Here is a 21,919-nt window from a genome sequence, read left to right as displayed (position 1 = left end):
TAAAGAGGTAAAATTATAGCCTAAAGGTATAAAGAAAAATAAAGAGTTTAACTATATTATAAGAATAATAAGTAGCAATATAGTTAATAATATAAACTTTATACTTAAAGTAAGTGTTAATATGCATATATATATTATTAAATTTACTTTTTTATTACTTTATTATTTAAGATTATTTAAATATTATATTTAAATACTATATTTAAATACTATATTTAAATACCGCAAAAATATAAGTTCCATACTTAAAATTAATAGAAATTAAACCATTTTTATTAACTCTTAAATAATATTAACAAAATATTTAAATATTATATTTAAATACTATAAAAATGTAGGTTTTATATTTAAAATTAATAAAGAAATTAAATCATTCTTATTAACTCTTAAATAATATTAACAGAATATTTAAATATTATATTTAAATATTGCAAAAATATGGGTTTTATATTTAGAATTAATAAAAAGATTAAATTATTCTTATTAACTCTTAAATAATATTAACAGAATATTTAAATATTATATTTAAATATCGTAAAAATATAGAGTTTTTAATTTATAATTAATAAAAAGATTCATAAGAATATAGGTTTTATATTTAGAATTAATAGAGAAATTAAATCATTCTTATTAACTCTTAAATAATATTAATAGAATATTTAAATATTATATTTAAATACCGTAAAAATGTAGAGTTTTTAATTTGTAATTAATAAAAAGATTTATAAAAATATGGGTTCTATATTTAGAATTAATAAAAAGATTAAATTATTCTTATTAACTCTTAGATAATATTAATAAAATATTTAAATATTATATTTAAATACTGCAAAAATATGGAGTTTTTGATTTATAATTAATAAAAAGATTTATAAGAATATGGGTTTTATATTTAAAATTAATAAAAATTAAACCATTCTTATTAACTCTTAGATAATATTAATAAAATATTTAAATATTATATTTAAATACTGTAAAATGTAAAGTTTTTGATTTATAATTAATAAAAAGATTTATAAAAATATAGGTTCCATATTTAAAATTAATAGAAATTAAACCATTTTTATTAACTCTTAAATAATATTAATAAAATATTTAAATATTATATTTAAATACTGTAAAAATATGGGTTTTATATTTAAAATTAATAAAGAGATTAAACTATTCTTATTAACTCTTAAATAATATTAATTAAATATTTAAATATAATATTTAAATATATATATTTAAATGTACTTTCCTTTAATTTTCTATATTACTATCTTTACCTTTCTTAGTATTAATCTTTATATTTATTAAAATTAAGTAGTAAAGCTACTTTTTAATATTATAGCACTTAAGTTATGAATTGCTAAAGATTAAGTATATATATTTTAGTATTATTTTTTATTAAATTATAAATTAATTCTTTTTTTATAGCTATTATATTATACTCTTATTAAGTTTAGTTTACCTTAATTAATTATCTTTCCTTCTTAAAATATAAAATTAAAATTAATAATCTTAAAGGTAGATATGCTATAGTATTTATACCTTAATTATTTAATAGTAAGTATTTTTTTAATTTTAATAATAAAATAAATATTAATTATTATTATAAAAAACTTTATATAAATTAATAAATGCTTTATAAAATTATATTAAGCTAAAGCATAAAAATATTATATTATTAAATATAAAAAAGTATAATTTAAATCTAAGAATTAAAGAACTTTAAGCATATTATATATATAATTTATTAATTATGTTTTACTTTTATTAATTTTTATTTTAATATAAATTTAATAATTTAAAAGCTATTTTAACTTAAAAAGGCTGGAATTTATATCTTTAATATTAATTATCCTAAAAAGCTTAATCTTTTTATTCTTAATAAATATATAAATCTTGTTTATAAAGCAAAACTTATATTAATTAATAATAATAATTCTTTAAGTATTAAGTTTAAAGGGTTTATTCATAACCTTAATTAAAATACTATTACTAAAACTCCATTACTTAAATTTTTTAACTTTAATAATAATAAAGTAAGCTTTATAAAATCTTTTATTATAAAACTTTAATAAAAACTTAAAGAAATCTCTTTATTAAATTAAGAAAAGTTTTAAAGATAAGCAAGGTTAAAAAAGATTTAAAATTAATAAGAAAGTAATTTAAGTTTAGGGTATATTAATATTTTTCTTTATTATATAAATTAAATATATTATATTTAATTATTTACATAACCTTATTCTTAAAACATTTCTTTTATTTAATAAAAAAAGTACTATTCTTAATAGTACTTTTATTAATAAAGAAAAGAATAAGTTAAATTTTTTACTTAAAATATATATATTATTTTTATATTATATAAAGTATAAAGATTAATATCTTATAAATATCTTAACTTAAAAATTAATAAAGACTTTATTAATAAAGAAGATAATAAGTAAGTATTTTTATATATATTTTTATATATATATATATACTTATAAGCTAATATTATTATAGCAGCCTTAATAAGGCTTCCCTTTTAGCTTTAACTTATCAACTCTTAAAATAATTAATAGCTAATCTTAATACTTAAATTTAAGAGATAAGAAAGGCTATGGAAAAGTAATCTTTTAGGTATACTTTAAATAAAAGTAATATCTTTAATAAAACATTTCTATTATATAAACTTTAATAAAAGCACTTTAATAAAGAGTAATAAGTAAAATATATATTAATATAAAAGTATAATTATTAATATTAATATTTAATAATAGGCTTAAAAAAGAAAAAGCTATAAATTATATTAATATATTTAGTAATATATAAGTTTATATATTTAAATATTATATTTAAATATATTAATATTTAAATATAGGTTTAAATTAAATAAGAAGGAGGATAATGTAAAGAAAGAGCTAGCTACCCAAGATAAGTAAGTTTATATATTTAAATACCATATTTAAATATATTAATATTTAAATATAGGTTTAAATTAAATAAGGAAGAGGATAATGTAAAGAAAGAGCCAGCCGCCTAAGATAAGTAAGTTTATATATTTAAATACCATATTTAAATATACTAATATTTAAATATAGGTTTAAATTAAATAAGAAGGAGGATAATGTAAAGAAAGAGCCAGCCGCCTAAGATAAGTAAGTTTATATATTTAAATACCATATTTAAATATACTAATATTTAAATATAGGTTTAAATTAAATAAGAAGGAGGATAATGCAAAGAAAAAGCCAGCCGCCTAAGATAAGTAAGTTTATATATTTAAATACCATATTTAAATATATTAATATTTAAATATAGGTTTAAATTAAATGAAAAAAATAATAATGCAGAGGAAAAGCCAGCCACTTAAAATAAGTAAGTTTATATATTTAAATACTATATTTAAATATATTAATATTTAAATATAAGTTTAAATTAAATAAGGAGAATAATAATGCAAAGGAAAAGCTAGCTGCTTAAGATAAGTAAGTTTATATATTTAAATACTATATTTAAATATATTAATATTTAAATATAGGTTTACTAAATAAAGCAGTTAAAGAGCTAAAAAACCATCTTTATGGTAAGTATTTTTTTAAAAATAAAAGCTTAAATATTAATAATTATATATTTAAGTTAAGAAATAAAGTTAAAAATAAAGTTATTATCCTTATAATTAATTCTTATAAGAGGAAAAGGAAAAATTCTTATTTTATTTTTTTATAAAATTATTTATTTTAATTATATTATATAAATAAATAAAGAATTTTATAATTAGCAAAGGTATATTATAAACTTTTATATTTAATATATTAAATTAATTATTATATAGGATATAAGGTATGGTAATTAAGAAGTAATGTAAACTTTATATATTGGGCTTTTTATATATAAAGCTTATTTTAGCTGTATTTAAACTCTTAGCTTAAAAGCTATTCCTTATTATAAGTATTTATATCTTAAAGTATTTATATTATATATGCTAATATTTAAATATAAATAATATGCTTATTAAAATAAAAGGTTAATTATTGTAATGTTTAGCTTAGCTTTGGAAATTATTAAGATATTATAGGTATAAGGTAGTTTATTTAAATTAAATTATTATCTTATAAAATACTTTCTATATATTACTTAGAGTTATAATTATATTTTTATATTTTTTATAATGATTTAGGGCTTAATGGCTAGTAGCTAAAGGCTTAGGGTATAAAAGGAAAGAACCTAGCCTTTAAAAAACCATTAAAAGGGTTAAGAATTAGTTTTAATAGCAATTAATACCTATAAATAACACTATTTTCATTTACCTTTTAGTGCCTATTATGCCTAATAACTATATATATTATATTTATATTTATATCTTTAAAAATATGAAATATTATATTTATATTTATATTTATATTTATATTTATATTTATATTTATATTTATATTTATATTTATATTTATATTTATATTTATATTTATATTTATATATATATATAAATATAAATATAAAACAATATATATATAAAGAAAGATAAACCCTTTTAAATCTTTATTTTCTTTTTTATATAAAACTTACTAAAAAATATAAGTATATATAATAAAAATAAGTAATTTATTATTTATTTATAAATTTAAAATAATTAATAAGATATTTAATAAAATACCTAATAAAATAATTAATAAAATATTATATTAAATATTTAATATAATATTTATTAATTTATTTATTTATTTATTTATTTATTTATATTTTATATTTTTTTTAATTGTTTTAATTATAAGAATATAAATTACTTATATTTAAATTTAAATATAAATATAAATATAAATATAAATAAAGATATAAAATATTATATTTATATTTATATTTATATTTTATATTTTTCTTATATTTATATTTATATTTATATTTATATTTTAATTTTATATTAATATTTATATTTAATTATTAATAATTAAATAAAAATAATAAATCCTTAATAATAAAATAATATTTATATTAATAATTAAAACTTTATTATATTTAATTATATATATAATATATTATAATATAATATGTATTAAAAAGATTAAAAAAGTAAAAAAGTAAAAAAATTAAAAAATAAAAAGAATTTTACTCCTTAAGCTATATTTATAAAGAAGCTAATTTTAATATATTTATTTAAAACTAACTTAATGGATAACTTGGCGTAAGTAGTAATTAGCAGTACTTATATTTTTAGGGCTTTAAGTTTAACTTATTAATAAATAAATTTAAAAAAAAGAAAATTTTAAAATATTGCTTAAACTTAAGGTTATATACCTTATTAATTTTAATTTAATTAAAGATAATTTAGTTATTTAAAAATATAAGATAAAGATAAGTAATGTAATTATTATTTAAAATCTTATAATTAATATAACTAATATAATTAATAAAAAGTATGTAAGTATAATTTTAATTTATTAATAATATAATTTTAATAAAAGATAAAAGGCTATTTTTAAAAAGCTCGCTAAAATAAATGGTAATAATATCTATATTTATTTTTATAATAAGTTTATAAGCGGGGTTAATTTAATAAAGATTATTTAAGAAAATTTAATAATGTTATATAAAGTTTTAATTACTTTATGTAAAATGGAGGTTAATAAGAAATGCTATTATTATAAAAGTTATAAGTATAAGAAAGATTTAATTTATAAATGCATTAAGGTTTTTGGCATGGAGGAAATGGGTTATGCTTAATATTAGTGTAAATGCTGGGATTTTTATATGGCTTAAAGTAACTATATAAAAATATTAAAATAAATTCATTAATATGAATTAAAAATTAACCGCAATAATTTAATAATAATTCTTTTTTTAATATTTAAATATAAAACGAGGTTAATTAACATCTAAATATAAAACGAGGTTAGTTAACATTTAAATATTATATTTAGATATCAAGTAAGGTACAGGGATTAAGGTCACTTAACCGCATACCTCCTCACCGAGGTGGGGCAGCGGAATGGCTTTGAGACAGAGACTTGGCAAAAGTTGTGTGCTATGACTGGAGACTGTCAGGTGTCGCCAGCCTCGGCCGCAGAGATTGGGCATCAAGATCTTTAAAGGCCTGGGCCCAAGCCACAGCGCAATATTACCCGGGTGATCAAATCCTTCGCTTCGATTTTCTACCGCAACACGTTCAGTCGTGGCTGTACAGTTTAGACACGATGAATATAGAGTATCCGATGGCTTTCGGATCGGATATTGGCAACGGAAACAGTGTAAGGCAACTGAAAAGGAAGAGGCGAGAAGATGATCCCGGATTTCGACCCTGGGAAATCAAGCAAACGTGCCATCACTGACTTTCTCGAGAGCACATCTCGCATAAGCGGGCGAGTTGAAGTAGGGGGAGGGCTCGCCTAAAGATAGGCAGAAGGCCAGCTGCGTTCAATCCTAAACCGTCTCGTGAGGACAAGAATAAACCTACTAGTAGCATCAAGTATACTCGACCTGATACCCCATGAAGGGAGCTTCAAGACATGATTTGGCACTATGCAATATCTAAATAGGGACTAGGCATATTTCAAATTCTATCAAGGATTGTGTATACCAGCCACTAAGCTCTTAAATTCCTCAATCCAGAAGCTTGTGTGTCCATGGAAGTCCAGCCATGTAAGCTCTCATCCTCTTGCCAAATACGTAGAGAGGTATGGATGTCACTAAGGTGATGACGCTCGCAGCAGCGAGGCATCCAAACACAACCATAGGTCCCATCGTCTCGTACCATGTGATCAAGACTCCGGAGCCCACGAAGATGACAATGGACGAAACAAGGTTCATAGTTGAGAAGGCTTGCCCGGAGTTCTCCGGGAAGCAGTCCACCACGTACGTCAGAATCACCTGCACGTTAAACAGGGTGCCGAAAGAGAACACGGACATCCAAACCAGGACCCACGCCAGCGGAAGGGCCTGATCAAGGGCTATGCCGGTGCCGATGAGGCCTGCCGTAGTGATTGGGCCAGACATGACCAGCAGGAGCAAGCGGAACTCGGGCTCAAACATGCCCGCTTGGCTGCCGTTCGTCCTCGCCATGTGATTACCTGCCACGTTGGCGAACCAGCCGGTGAAGAGACCACCAATGATAGATACAGCAACTAGTGGAAGATTGGTGAGGCCGATTTGCGAGGGCGTAAGGTTGTATGGGGGCTGAGCAAAGACGACCGAGGTTACGATGGGCACGCCGACGAGGAAGGAGAAGGCCACTGTGAAAGCAAGAACGCCATAGGCCACGGCTGGGAATACGATCAGGCCAAAAGGCTTCACAACTCCAAGCCAGAAGGACTGGTTGCTCAGCCGTCCGTTCCAAAGTGCGAGTTGCTGAGAGTAGGACTTCTTGACTTGAGATGCCTTGGGGGCTTTTAGGTCTTCTTCCTCCTCGAAACCGAAGTCAAGTTTGCTATCGTAATCGACGGGTTTTTGTTCTGGTCGGTCGTATGTAGATTCCAGGGCAAGAAAGTACGACGCCACCATAAGAAGTGCAAAGACGATCGCGGCGAATCCAAACACTGCAGGGACACCGAGATCCTCGATAATAAATCCGCAAATAACCTGTCTGTGTATGACAACTGTTTTAGTACCGCTCCTATCGCTACTCGGAGCTAAGACTATACGCACCCAATCTGTCCTCCAGACCCGAGACAGATGTTCCATAGGGCTATGTAAAAGCCCCGCTCGTGGACGAAGAAGATATCTGCTATGGTAGCCGTGAGGAGCGAGAAACCGGGGGCCGACGCCAAGCCCGTAATTGTTCGCATGGCAACAAGGAGCCCGAAGTTCTGGTGTTTGACCTGGTTAGCAGAGCGAAGCATCGGATAAGCACTCTCGAGTCTTTCTTACATCGGCTTTGAAGGCTACAAGATTAGCAATGGCTAGCACCAAGGCGCTAATCACATAAAGTGGTCTTTTCCCCCAGACAACAGCTGCAGACACGACGACGAAACTTGCAACCGCTGTCCAAAAAGCCAGAGACCCGATTGTCAAGGAGGAAGCAGTGTCAGGCGACACTTGGAATTGCTCGGCGAGGATAGTTAAGCCTGGCTGGATCATCACAGGAACACTGGTAGCATCTCGCATGTTAGCTTGTCGTGCCAGTTAATTGAACAGGTTGCGGCGAGCGTATTGACTTACACACCTGCCGCAGCGGACAGAAAGGCGAGGACCGACACGTGGGCGATTTTGAATGATTGAGACCTGGTGCCTCCTTAGCAAATTTCCTGGGAGCGCATCGTCGTGATTCATCCAGGCATTGTTACCAATTCAAAGGGTCGTTAGGATCGTCGCTTGGCTGTGGTTGAAGGATAACGTCCCCCCTTTTCTTGACACCAACTGCCACGCTCTCGTCTGTATCGAGTATATCTGTCAGACTTCTTAAGCAACAATAAACACTCGGGGAAACTCACTATCATCTGGCTTTTTCACCAAGTTCACAGTCCCCGGAGGGAACTTGTTGAAATCGCTTTCGACCACACCCCAACCCATGATTGTGTCCCTTTTTTTCCCTTTTTGTTTTCGTTTTTCTTTTTCCCCTTTTTTTTCGATTTTGTTCTTCTTCTTTGGATTCGAAAAGAGTGTTGTGAACTTTCAAAAAATGCAAATAATACAATTCAGCAAAGAAATGTGGCAAAATGGTCAGGGGGGAAAAACAGCTATCCAGTAGCCAGTCTTGCCGAACCAGTCGGCATTGAAGAAAACAAAAACAAAAACAAAAACAGAGAATCAACTGAACTAGCAGTTGAAGCTGTCGAACATGAAGAAAACGTCGCTGTCTCATATGGACCAAGAGTTATTTGTCCATCTCTGCATGGGAGTCAACACTGCCCATGGCATTAGGCGCCCAAGCAAAGTGATCATCAAAGCTTGATCAGCGTGTCACAAGTATCTCATGATGATTTTCATTCGGTTGCGATTCGTACTGTTCCAGAATGCGTCTCAGCGCCAGCTGTACCAGAGGCAGTCAAAGCCACCGTTATTATTGGAAGCATGCCTGACAGCAGCCGGAAGACAATATGTAGGGGTCGAGCATCCAACAAAGCAAACTTAGACCATGAAACGAAAGGATCCGAGAACCGTAAAAGAAGTCTGCGCAAGCTGTTTCTACTCGGCCAATGCTGAGCTCGCAGAAGCTGGAGCCGATCTTCATTTTCTTCATCGCACTCTTTTGACTGCTTACGGTTTAGCGGGATCATGTCGCCCCATCCGCCCATACAACCCTCGACATGACGTTTCGCTCCTGTCAGAGCCCGCCGCGCCAAGCTTGATTGGCTGAGGATTCTCTGGCATCTGGTTTCTTGTTACGCCAGCGCCAATCAAATATTGCCTTATTAGTCAGTTTCCCAAAGTCTACCCTCTATCGTCGATGAGACTGTGATTCGTAAAGGATGTAATCTTTGGCTCCGGTCCAAAATAATGATGTTTATTGGGAAACCTGCCACCCAGATTGGCTGCCGAAGACTTGCTTACATGTGATCCCCGCGCTTCACGGGTATCACTTCCGTCGCTGCGATTTCCATCAGAACATCCCTTGACCGACACTTCGTGCAATATACAGCCAGGAGACGAAACACCGAGATCGGCTTCGCTACTCGCCATCGAGATCTGTGGTTTCAAGGAGGTATGTGTGTCTGCAAGAACGCACGGATTCGACGCCGAGAGGGCCCCGAAACAATGGGGACCGCAGCCCGTGGGCTCCGGGCTCCGAATCCGATGGGGCAAGCGGAGACGGAGAGGTCCACCTACATTAATAAGAGTTACATATGTAGAGGCTATCTAGAAAGCTACTCCTTGGCAAGAAACGATTGACCGTCAACTTCACTTTCCGATACTGCCTGCCCCCTTCCTCCCTCCAAAGGCAATTTTAGACGTCCCGACCGAAATGAAGTGGTTAGGGGGGAACCAATCCCAAAAGCCGCCCGTGGCGCTGGCTTTCCGGAGTAGCAAGACGCTTATCCTCACCTCGATCTGCGTAGCCATCTTCACCGTGAGTGGCCTCACTTAGTGGCATTTGCCAGTCGTCACTTCGAGCTTTGGCTAACCTCGGTATTCAGGATTTGTTTCTATATGGAGTCATCGTGCCTGTGATACCTTCCGCTCTTCATGATAGGGCAGGTGTACCTCAGGAAGAAGGTAATGCAACCATTCTGTGTTTACTTCCCAGAGGACGGGCCATTTCGCTAACTCTGTTGTCCAGTGCAACGATGGGTGTCAATCTTGCTCGCCGTATACGGAGCAGCTGTTCTTGTCGCATCTCGTGAGCATCCCCTTCTTGAATCCGTGATGCATGTTAGTCCGGACGACTAACAGCGCCTGGATAGCGTTCACTGGGTGGTTAGCCGATCACACTTCCTCCCGGCGTTTCCCCTTTCTCATTGGGCTTTTCGCCCTCGCAGCCAGCACTGCGATCCTCATGGCCGCGACGAACATCGGCATGTTCATCGCCGGACGAATATGTCAGGGCGTTTCCGCCGCGGTCGTATGGTCGGTGGGCCTTGCGCTCCTCGTCGACACGGTTGACCAAGAAGAGACTGGCCAGATGCTGGGAACCACCGGCATTTCGATGGGGCTCGGGTTGCTCCTCGCGCCTCTGCTCGGTGGCATCGTGTTCAGCCGAGCAGGATACTACGCTGTCTTTGGTATGTGCTTTGGCCTTCTCGGCGTAGACATCGTGCTGCGACTGGTCATGATTGAGAAGCAAGTGGCTGCGAAGTGGATCAAAGAGGACGACCATCCCGAGGTGACACAACAACAGAAGCCGGAAGGAAGCACCTCCCCCGATGAAGAGAGAGCAGACGGTGGGAATACCGAGTCGAGCGTGCGCCAGGTCGCAAGCCATGCTGGGTCGACCGTGAGCACGACGGGAGGAGTTGCGGAAAGAAGCCAAGCCTTTCTGGTCTTACTCTCATCCCCTCGAGTTCTGGCGACCCTGTGGGCGGCCCTTGCCGTATCGATTATCCTAACCGCGTTTGACGCTGTTCTTCCGATATTCGTCACAACAACTTTCCATTGGGACAGTCTGGGCGCTGGACTGATCTTTCTTCCGATCGCAATTCCATCCTTCGTCGAGCCAGTAGCAGGCTGGCTTGCCGACCGGTACGGTTCCCGCTGGTTAGCCACTGGCGGATTCGTCTGCACAGTCCCTCTCCTTGTCCTCCTGCGCTTCGTCACGCATGACTCCACCTCTCAGATCGTGGTGTTGTGTGTTTTGCTTGTTGGCATTGGGCTGGTCGTGAATGGCACAATGGCTCCTGTTTTGGCCGAGTTGACGTTTGCCCTCCGAGACATAGAGCGCGACAGGCCTGGTTTGTTTGGCAAAAAGGGTGCACACGCGCAGACCTACAGTCTGTTCAACGTTGCTTTCGCGGGAGGTTGCCTCTTAGGGCCCATAATTGCGGGCCTGATAAGGGACGCCAGCGACTGGCCGACCATGACCTGGAGTTTATCAATCATAGCAGCATTTTCCAGCATTACTACCGCGCTCTGGCTCGGGCCGCCTGGCTCCGGACCTAGGTTGTGGCCAGAGTAGTGACTGCATTATGTTGTATTATTTTGGAATCTAGTAAATAGAACAAATTCTCCCCTTCTAATGGTAAGCTATCAAAAAATATAATTAACAGAAATTCCGCTCTGGGTCGCATACATTCAAGACAACATCTGTAGACAGCCTTCTAATGTAGACATCTCTGCGGTTATCGGTAAAGATCGAGGCTGTGGCTAAGTCCTATCCGCAGGAGTAGGTGCCATTCAGGCACTAACACTGTCCACCCGAAACTCTAAAATATTGCCGGACCCCTTCCACAGCCCTTGTAAGACAACTCTCCTTGAATTTATATAGCTCCTGCGGAGGGCATGTCTCTTCGGTGAAATTTCGCGCCTTTAGATATTTGTGTACTTCAGCTTGATAGATTGTGGTGCTCAACCGAGATACTTGACGGGAAAAATCGTCGTTTGTTCCTTGCTCCTGAGGGCCAGCTTCGGGTCCTATACTATGAGACGAAGATGGTGGCAGTGAGACTCCATCTGCCTCATGACTTCTGCCATGGTAAGTCGCCCCCGTGTCTTTGACCTGGCGTATCGACTTTCGAGGACCTGCAGTTGTATGGTTTGTACGGATGTGCCTCTTCAGAATTTGAGACGAAGAGAAGGGTGGATATTGACAGGTGGGATAAGTGCAGCAGTACTTGTGCGTGTGCTCGATTTGATGTTCACCTCGGAGCCTTGCCGAATCGAAGCCAATGGTTGCTCTGGGACAGGACCAAACTCCACAACTACAGGCAGATGACCTAGACCTTGCGCAGAAGCTTTCCATGTCATTTGCTGAGACGCCGGGGATCTCGGGTTGGCCCAAGATGTGAACAACCGCTTGTTGATAGCTAGCAAGCAGTTTCGTTATCCCATCAATGTCGGATCCGGATCCAAGTTCCTCGGGTATCTCTAATCCGATGGTAGTCGGTCAGTTTCGTTTCCAACCCAGACAGATGGGTAAACTTACCACTCTCATGTTTCAAATTCCGCTCAAGCTGCTCGACCGATCTTGCCTGGAGTGCTCTCTTTACGTGCTCCGCTATCTCTGGATGATCGTGTAGATGCTGTATTCGGCGTTCCATTTCCCCATCAGACGGGCCTTCCGGCTGAGTATGATACTGAAATGTCAGTCGGAGACGTGGCGAGAACCTACTCAGCATTTTCAAGAGTTGTGACTCCGCTTCAAGACCACGATGATATCCCGCCACGCATAACAAGTAGTCTGTCCAATCCTCGTAGGCATAGACCTGCAAATCAATACTCCTTTCGCCATCAATTGATACTTTTTGTCAGAAGGATCATCAAGCAAACGGAAGCTAGAAAAGAGGCAGGTGACAGTGGCGAGGCAGTGTTGCTGCAGCACGGCTTCCTCATGTATCGTCAAATCAGACGATGTTCCCTGAAGATAACTGCGTCTAATGTGAGCTTATACCTCGAAATATGTGTACTCGGTACTCACTCCTTCACGGACACAGGGATGAAAGAGAACGTAGCATCGTTGCGCTCCTCAACCAGCGACCCACACACACTCAGGATGTACTCAGGAGCAGGGAGTCTTATCTCGGGGTTCCCCGAGGAGAATGCTACGGCAGACAGTAACTCATTCTTCTTTAGCGGCCGTCGGGAAAAGGCAAGCCAACCGAGAATACACTTGATATGATGAACTGAGTTGGCGTCCAGTGGTGCCAGGATCTGAGCCAAGATCTTGTGATAAATAAACAGGTTCTGTTAGAAAAAGAAAATTCATACTGTCAGGTGTAGCTCGACGTACAACTCGGAAAGTTGCTTAGGTAGTTGGCTGATCGAACGTCTCAATTCGTCGCGGTGTATGAAGATATTGGAGGAGATGTAGTCCAAAACAAGTCGAGCATACAAAAACATTCCTAGACGGTTTTCAGACTCAAAGGCCCCGGTTGGAGCAAGACAATGTCCGAAGGGAGTGCTCACCATCTGCCTTCTCTGCTACTTGTCTTCCCATCTTATCCAATTCATGCGATTCGACTCCCAACTGCTCAAACCTCTCGTCTAGCAGCCCTAGCCTCTGGCGAGAGTACCCTCATACAAGCCCAACGCCCCGCGGTTAACGGTCGAGATCAACATGGTACCTCTCCCTTATCCTTTCACCGAATGTGTAGAACACCACAGGCGCTGGGGCGAGTGCGACAGCCAGGAAGGCAAACACTGATACTCCCCACCCATACCCAAGGGCGTCAAATAGCGATGGTGCCAGCAGTGGTGTGATCCCCCCAACCACAGATCTAAACACTGCCCCAGCCGCAATGGCTGACGCGGCGTATTTCTCGAACGAGTCGATATAATAATTTTGTACGCAGTTGACAATCAAGACCTGGCCAACCCCGTAGAACAGTGTGCTGACGATCGTCGCCAACCATGGCGCCTCGGCCTCTACAGTCCACGCAAACCAAAACAGGGAGGCGGGAACGAGAAAGGCGCCGATGTTTGCCAAGGGGAGCCGGAATTCTGGCTTAGATATGTTGTTGTTCCGGCGCGTGAGGGCGTTGTAGACATCGTCGATACGCGGTACGATGAGCCGGACTGCGATCAGAAAACCCACCCCGGGGAACAGATACAGCAGGCCAACTTGCTCCGTGTTGAACCCGTATATGCCGCTGTAGATGGCCTCGAAGTTAGTGTAGAGACTATAGGTCGTACCGAATATAAGAGCCTGATAGAGACTCAGGGTCAGAACGATGGGTTGGATGAATATTCGGACCGGCCTGGAGAAGGCGGTCGCAAGCCTGGAGGATAGAGGACGATTATCTTGGCCAGCGAAGCGGTATCTGCCCTGCTGACCTCCGTCGCCCTCAAGTTTGCGCAGGCGTGCGGCGAGTATAACGGGAGCATAGGTCTCCCTCAGGAAGAAGAAACCCGCAAGAGTGTTGATGCCACAGATAATGGCCAAAACCCAAAAGATCCACCGCCAGCCGAGTCTCTGGACTATGAGGCCACCGAAGAGAGGTCCGATTGTTGGTCTGTCGCACTCTCCCAGTTAGTGTTGATCATCGAACAAGCAGATAGGAGGACTCACCCCAGCAGCGGGCCAAGCAGGTACCAGCCATACACACCCGCTCTCTCGTGAGGCTCAAACATGTCGCTGATCGTCCCACCACCATTTGCTATGCCGACACTCCCCACAGCGCCGGAGAGCACTCTCATCGCGATCAGGGTCTCCACGTTGGGGCTCAGTGCCGTCGGGATCTGGAGCAGCGTGAAGACTGAAAAGCAGGATAAATACAGCGTCCTCCGGCCGAACGTCTCTGACAGGGGCGCAAGGATGAGAGGTCCGACCCCAAGCATCACGGTGAACCCGGTAGTGGCACCTATGACGACGTTCATTGTGGTCCCGAGATCTTCGGCTATGGAGTTGATACCCGGCGTGAACATGGAGCTGGCGAGTGGACTGAGAACTTTGAGGTATCAGCAAGGAGCATTTTTTTGTGTTTCGATGGCTTGCTTACTCGCCATCATCGCAATAACTGCGATGTTTGTAAGCTTCTTGGAGCGCGACCACGCTTTGGGGTTATCGTCATCCTCCTTGGAGAACTCGATGGTCTGCGGTTCTTCTCCATCCTGCTCTCTGCTGTGCTGTAAAAGCGGTGATTGCTCATTATGATTCGACATCATTTCTTGCCGAATTATAGTAAATATTGTAAGTGAGAAGGTTGACTGGGAATACAGGGCAAGAGCTGAGAACGGGTGAGGCAGGGCTGCTAGACTGAAACGAAGATCGATGACGCAGGTTCATACTGTACTAATCCCGGGACCTGACCAGGGTTGAGCCAAGCCAGAAAACGTTAACAAGGCTAGTACACAGCAGACGCTAAATCCCTTCCGTTCTCGAACCCTTGCCTGGTAACACTCAGAAATAAGAAAAAATGCCCAGCAGACAGACTACGTTGTTAGACAGGTGCGGTACATCTGGGCTGTTTTGCTTCTGGTCGTACAACCATAGACTCACACAATCAATATCTTACCTGCCTCCAAGATCGAGACGACTCCTTGTGCCCAAGACTATCGCCGCTGCTCTTGCGTAGTGGCGATCGCAGCCTCAAAAGCTGAGATATTTGACTTAATCCCACGGGGTGGGACGCTATGCTTGCTTACACTTGCACGCATGGAACGTCGCCCGTCCCAAGCAAAATGGGGAAGCTCTTGTGACGGATGTCGGTTGTCGTCGCTTACGCTGTGTAATAGATCTATTTGTTATTGGGTGATACGAAGCAGGTGAAGTCCTATGTGAAAGACTCCTACATACCCGTCTTGTGCGACTTGTCTGCGTGCCGTTGATGTCACTGTGACATTGGCTCAAACCTAGAGGATTGTTCTTGGTTTTGCCGCCGGCGTCTTTCCCTCTAACTTGAGCACTGGCAGGCTTCAGCCACCTCAGATACAGCCCAAATGGAGAATACCGAAGACCAGATTTAGAATGCTGCTCAAATACGCTAAAAAAAGGGAGAAAAAAACAAGAGAGGGAGGAAAAAAAGGAGAGAAACTCTGGACAAACATCGGAATGCATTAAAAAGAAGCCAAATCAGAATGCCGTGAATTGAGTTGGGTCAAAGTTAATGGACAAGATTTTGTTAGGAAATCCGGGGTTGCAGTGGGCCAACGCAAATTCTTTTCCTGTCTGCAATAGATATATATTATTATCCACCTGCTATCCTTTACTAGCCTGAATGCCTTCCTGGTTCCTAGTTTCATAGGCCGCTTTGCTACTATTAGCTTTATGATCTGGACATAGTACCTAGATTAGTTTGCAACCTTATATGTTAACTCCGCTTATAAGGGCTGCCTGAAGTTCAGAATTGTAGCTTGGATGGCTGGCCCCCTTATATTCAATATTGCTAAATTCATGTAGCACATGAATAACCCTGTCTGGCCTATTATGCATGGTGCAAATGGAGGCTGGAACCACACTGCTTTGTTCCTTGCTGTCCCTGCCTCTCTGAGGTTCACCTGATGTGGAATTCTGACTGGTGGGGACAAAGATTCGAGGAAGGACGGTTCTACACTTGCTCAAGTTGCCAAGAAGAAGCCGGAAAAGGGGGGAGGACCCCCAGAAACGGCGACCAGGAAAAGCTTGCATGCACCTTAACAGGAGCTGGCGGAATGTAAGCATTTTCAATGGGCTCCGAGATTAAATGCGGAAATACCTGAGTCTTCGGCGTATCTGCGTAGGTGACCGAATTAAGAGATTGCCGGTGCCACATGGAAAACCATTAAACACTGGTGGTTCGAGTGGATACTCCCACTAGGCCTATTTGGTGCTGCAAAGGGTCCGAATCACACACTTCTGCACTGCACAAGACCTAGGCTTGCTTTCATGCTGATGCTGCCCATCTGGGAATGCCGAACGCAAATCGCCGAAAGGTAGTCTATTCCGAAGACCTCGGAGAAGTTATGTGGTTGCTGACTGCGTCGCTTGATAGGTATCTAAGCCGCCCAGGTACATGTGCGGTACATGTGCGGTACTTCAACAAAACTAGAGCCAACCTCATCCGGTCCAATTCTTGGCCATGATGGCACTTGTCTTAGAAATGTTTACATTGGCCGGTTCATTGCACAGCTCCCCCTTTCCCTGAACTGTTGCTGCACCTGGGAATGTTTGAAGAGCTAGGTCCAGAAAGCAAAATCTTTGCGCCGTCGCTCCTCCACAGGTACGGATTTAATACATAACTAAACGAGTCCTCTGTGGCGTCACTTGGTTTTCACGGCACGAGAGCTCTAAATGTGCACCGAATTATATGAATTTGAAGAGTAGGCTGGCCTTAAGAAGAAAAGAAAGGAAAGAAGAATGGAGGGCTTCGGAGGGGGGGCCCTCTGGGCTGCAGCTGTCAGCCAGGAGGGTCTTACCGATAAGTGGGCACCTGCAGGGGTGTGTACGGGCCCAACTGACCTGCCCACAGCCGCTGCGCCAGCCTTGACTTCCTCTGGCCATGCATATAAGGTTATATAGAGTTGAACGGTGATCCGAGCCAGTGCAATCATCGGCAGACAGGAGACAGAAGAACCGCTGCATTGTAACTAATTGACGTGTTACAAATGGCGTTCATGTTTCTTCAAACCCAAACTATTTAAGTGATCTAAACAAGCTCCCTCCCCAACTCTGTCTGATAGCACCCCTCCTCTTCCTCTCAGTCTTCTGTATATGGCCCAGTGCCAACTCAACCAAGCCTCTTACAGATCCACGGCAATGATGGAGAACTAGATCAGAGATCCATCTAGCAGGCGGCAGTCTTGAAGAAGCCATCGGAAGTGATTCCATGGAAATTCGATGAACAATGGCCGCAAACCTACTTCTTTTGGGACTCGGAGATGGAAACCTGGCAACCCATCAAGCCACCAGGAACCGTTTCTACCAACGCTCAAGTGCAATCTTCGGAAATCACCAAAATCGCTTTATTTGGCTGGAACATCGACTTCATGTTGCCGTATGCTGACACTAGAATGAGTGCTGCACAGTCTAACCTAGGTAAGCTCACGTATCAGTCGTCTCCAACCACAGCCATCGGGATCAACCTGCAAGAATGAACTCCTTCCGATCTCATCAATATCAGTCAACAGCGATGGTTCCGTGACAGATTCTATATGGCAGACACTCCAAGACCTACGGCGGGGGCGAAAGAAGTACGAAAAGTGTAGGTTCAAGTCCGAAATTGGTGAGGTCGGATCAACAGACCGGCTTGCTATCTTGATACTGCTTTTGGACTGTTTTAGTTTCGACCGCATGCAGCGGTGCATCCACATCGCCCATCGATCCAATTGCAAACGATCTTCCGGACAGTGTTGCTGCAGTAAGAAGATAGGCCGGAGCGGTATGCTTGAGGGCGAAATGTGAGCCTTCCAGTGCCTAGGGACACAAGCTCCGACTGAATCGCCTCGCATGAGGCCCAGTCAGGATGTGGATAAGCCAGTTTCCGAGCCGTTCGTTTTGTGCCTACTTGGAAGCCCAAATATGTGGGCTGTGAAAAGCAACAGTTCGGGGAAGCAGTTCAGATTGGGGCCCGATGGCCTCAAGCCTCTGAGAAAAGCGCTGGTCCGAGAAACTTTCAGCCTAGTGGGAGGTTTGGAAACCTATTGCAAAATATCTTTCTCATCACAAGGCAATTAGAATCATTTGATGCAAGTTCCAATATGAAGCCCTTCGCAGTGGTCGTGGGTCTATTCAAACGTTGGTATGGGTTCTTGCTGCATCCTGGACAGGGAACGCTCTAGATGTTGTCGCGGGTGTCATGACGTATCAGTTTTACCGGATGGGTAGCTGGCACGGCCGGATAGAGCAAGTGGCGCCAGCAGTGCATAGGATGGATGCTGACAAAATTCAGGCATAGAATAGATCGACCAATTTACTGTTTTCTATAGGTCGGCATTACTGCCCCGAGTTTGGGTCGCTTCCTGCCAGGCAGCCAAGTTGCAGGATGCCGCAATCAAAATCCGCACTGTATTGCAGTTTTTCCAAGGGGGGGCAGGAAATCAAGCCACACTCAAGTGCAGCTGGGGCAACACAGCAAGGACTTGCGTGAATTCGGGTGGCACATACCAGATCCTTTTCATTCCAGCCTGACACGACCTAAATCTGGCAAATAATTCAGCCATCTAGCGGCCATGACTTCGGTGAAGTATTTGGTCGAGTATTTGGTCGTGTGAATGAATACTTAGTAGCTTAGGTAAACTTTGATCGTCCATCTTGGCCTTCTCGACCCATGCGCAGTAATCCACGGACGTGAAGACAATCACAAGCCTCGTTGTACGGGTTCTTGACGGCCTCTAAGGAGAAGGACCGAAAAGTCTTGGTACACAAGGTTGGCGAGGATGGCACCCTGGGGGGCAACACAGCCACTGGGAGCCAAGTGTACATCGATAGATGAAGAGAACCAGATCCTTCTGGGAAACCCGAGATACTTTACCAAGCCACGCAGCCAGCGTAATTCACATGAACAGCTGAAGCTCACCACACATAAAAGTGCACTCTCCAGAGGTCTTACCAGGTTTGTTCTCCATCGCCTCGCAGCCAATAGAAGGCACCAAGAAAGCCTCTGGCGTACACGAGATGTATAAGCAGCCCATCTGACGGACAGTGCTGAGGATTTGCTTGGCGACTTTTTTATGCGATTGTTGACACCAGTTTAGGGATAAGTCATGGTCGTAAGCAACATTGAAGGATCTCCTCCAGCAACGCAAGCCACGGAATGAGAGGTTTCTTTTTTTGGGTCAAGACCAGGCGGCATTTTTACATCGCAAATACCCGGTGACAGGATTCTGACTGCTGCAGAGTTTTTTCGGCCGTGATGGCACACATTGTAGAGTCCTGTTGTTGAAAGTTGGGGGCCACGCGTCAGCTTTAGAACGAAGGATTGCACCTACTTACAACCCGCACGTCAAGAAGAGGGTATATCACCATTTTGGCTCGGCCTGAACCTTCTGTTAGTCAAGCTCGAGTGTACTAGGGGCAAAGTTGCCTGATCTCAAAAAGAAACAATTCACAGACAACCTTGACCGACGGGGGTCAGTGTTACCTACCTAGGTACTTAGCCACAGCTATGGACGCAGCAGCCAACACTCCTCGCCGTTCCTCGTGCGACCGGTGCCGGACCCAGAAACTCCGCTGTGTACCATCCTCGGGCACAAATTCCCCCGCACCATGCGAGCGATGTTCGAGGGCTAAGCTGAGCAAGTCGTGTATCTTCAGTAATCGCTCGCGGGCGGGGCGCCATAAGCAGTCGTCCGATGTTGACAGCCGGGCTCTACCAAAGACTACCGGACTGGCAACAGCAACGATCCCGGGGATGAGCGCCTTTGCTCTGTGCGACATTGAATCTCCATCAGGTTCATCGATTCAGACGAAACAAAGCCCCTCGCGACTTGCCCAAGTGCCTGGCAATGATACGCCGGTAATGGTTGGAGTGGATGGTGATGCGGCTGATGCGCAGACAGAGATGCCATCCGAATTATGGGGTCATGAGGACCGTATATTCAACTCGCTCTGCCTGGACCTACCTCTATCTCACTCTGAGCCATCCAACTTTCTCGACGGGGCGGAAGACTCCTACGACTTCAATACGAAAATCCCAGAACTCCCGGACGGCATAACGGCCAGTGCCAAGACTGATTCCAACACTTTCGCCATGGCTCGCTATCTGGAAGCGCAAGATTTGTTGCTTGGCCCCAAACACGCACCTCCCATCGCGGCTGCGCCCACCACCATGGAGGATGCAATGGACACGGACACCACGATCTCGAATCCCGCCGGGTCCCTGTTGGAGCTCGCAGCCCTCGTATCTTCACTGTCACAGTACGAAAACGATCTGTCTGCTCTCCCCGCGTACAGCCCCTCGGAGATAGACAACTTCCCCATCGGCGATGCCCTCTCCCTCTCACAGCGCTTCCTCTCCGCTATACTCCACGACCACCAAGACGACCCCTCTGCCCGGGACATGCCCTTGATTCTGCTCACATTGACCTGCTACATGAAGCTCATGCGCGTCTACTCATCTGTCTTTGACTATCTGCACGACCATCTGAAATATCTACTCGCCGCAAATGAGACGTATCACTCACCGCGACTTGCGCCATGGGACATAAACGCGTACCGCGGCCTGCGGCTCAGTCAACTGCGGCCAATTTGTCTTTGTGCGGGCTGGGCCCCCATAAGGAAGGCTGTGTCTCTTATGCTGGGCCTCCTGGGCAGGGTAGAGGGTGTGTTGGGTCTACCAGCTGACGTGAGGGTTGCTGCGATCCATCAAGCCGATGCTGGTGGGAAAGGGTGTGAAGCTTCGAGCTTTCAGGGGAGTGTTATCAATGATGGAGAGAGAGCTATTTTGTTTGAAGGCAGCCTGATGAACTCGCTGACGGATCGACGTTTGTACAAGTCTGTGGAGGAGCACACGGGACAGCTGAAGGAGAAAGTTTCTAATGTTGAGGCGATGCTTAAGAGGTATGAGGAGAGATGATTCGTACCGTATATAATTCTGGTCAGTATTTGTATGATGAACGTTGCTTAGTATTCGACGGCATTGGCCTTACGATGGGCGCAGTGCTGATAAGAATCAATGTGATTTGGCTGCATCTCTCTGGGCGCGAATGTGATCCAACTCCACCACACGTACAGTCTCACTACGTGAATTTCCTGTCGGGTTTTCCAACAGATAGGGGTTTTATACTGGAATTATTCCTTTGCACCAAGCATGGTAACTCGGCTGATGACTCAACAGTCCGTTTCAAGCACTGGTTCCCCGAGTCCTCAACTCTCACTAGGCTGAGTACTACTCTGTCCAGAAAAAGAATCCCCGATTGGATCTGCGCTGAGCCATTTGGATCTGCTGCAGCATGTAGGCTACACAAGGCGCATTCCAGGTATATGCGGAGTACTTGGTCAAAAGCAATGGATTACATG

General features: G+C 41.0%; 3 protein-coding genes across 3 annotated transcripts; 1 reads left to right on the top strand and 2 right to left on the bottom strand.

The window, feature by feature from the left end:
• Positions 1 to 6,561: 6,561 nt before the first annotated feature.
• On the bottom strand, positions 6,562 to 10,711 carry INS49_007123 (uncharacterized protein; the record flags this gene model as incomplete). The annotated part of the gene is made up of 5 exons (XM_043167888.1): positions 6,562 to 7,540; positions 7,603 to 7,763; positions 7,825 to 7,838; positions 9,204 to 9,267; positions 10,406 to 10,711. 5 exons carry the CDS (start codon positions 10,709 to 10,711, stop codon positions 6,562 to 6,564), a joined length of 1,524 nt encoding a protein of 507 aa, XP_043029032.1.
• Positions 10,712 to 13,585: 2,874 nt separating this feature from the next.
• On the bottom strand, positions 13,586 to 15,147 carry INS49_007122 (uncharacterized protein; the record flags this gene model as incomplete). Its single annotated transcript, XM_043167887.1, has 3 exons — positions 13,586 to 14,498; positions 14,555 to 14,933; positions 14,985 to 15,147. 3 exons carry the CDS (start codon positions 15,145 to 15,147, stop codon positions 13,586 to 13,588), a joined length of 1,455 nt encoding a protein of 484 aa, XP_043029031.1.
• A 4,919-nt stretch (positions 15,148 to 20,066) lies between these two features.
• On the top strand, positions 20,067 to 21,476 carry INS49_007121 (uncharacterized protein; the record flags this gene model as incomplete). The annotated part of the gene is made up of 1 exon (XM_043167886.1): positions 20,067 to 21,476. The coding sequence occupies one exon, from the start codon at positions 20,067 to 20,069 to the stop codon at positions 21,474 to 21,476; it is 1,410 nt and encodes a 469-aa protein (XP_043029030.1).
• Positions 21,477 to 21,919: the final 443 nt, after the last annotated feature.

This window comes from Diaporthe citri, assembly GCF_014595645.1.
Source record: "Diaporthe citri strain NFHF-8-4 chromosome Unknown scaffold_2, whole genome shotgun sequence".
Taxonomy (NCBI): domain Eukaryota; kingdom Fungi; phylum Ascomycota; class Sordariomycetes; order Diaporthales; family Diaporthaceae; genus Diaporthe; species Diaporthe citri.
The sequence above is the reverse complement of the archived record's forward strand: the minus strand, read 5'-3'. Positions and strand labels throughout refer to the sequence as shown.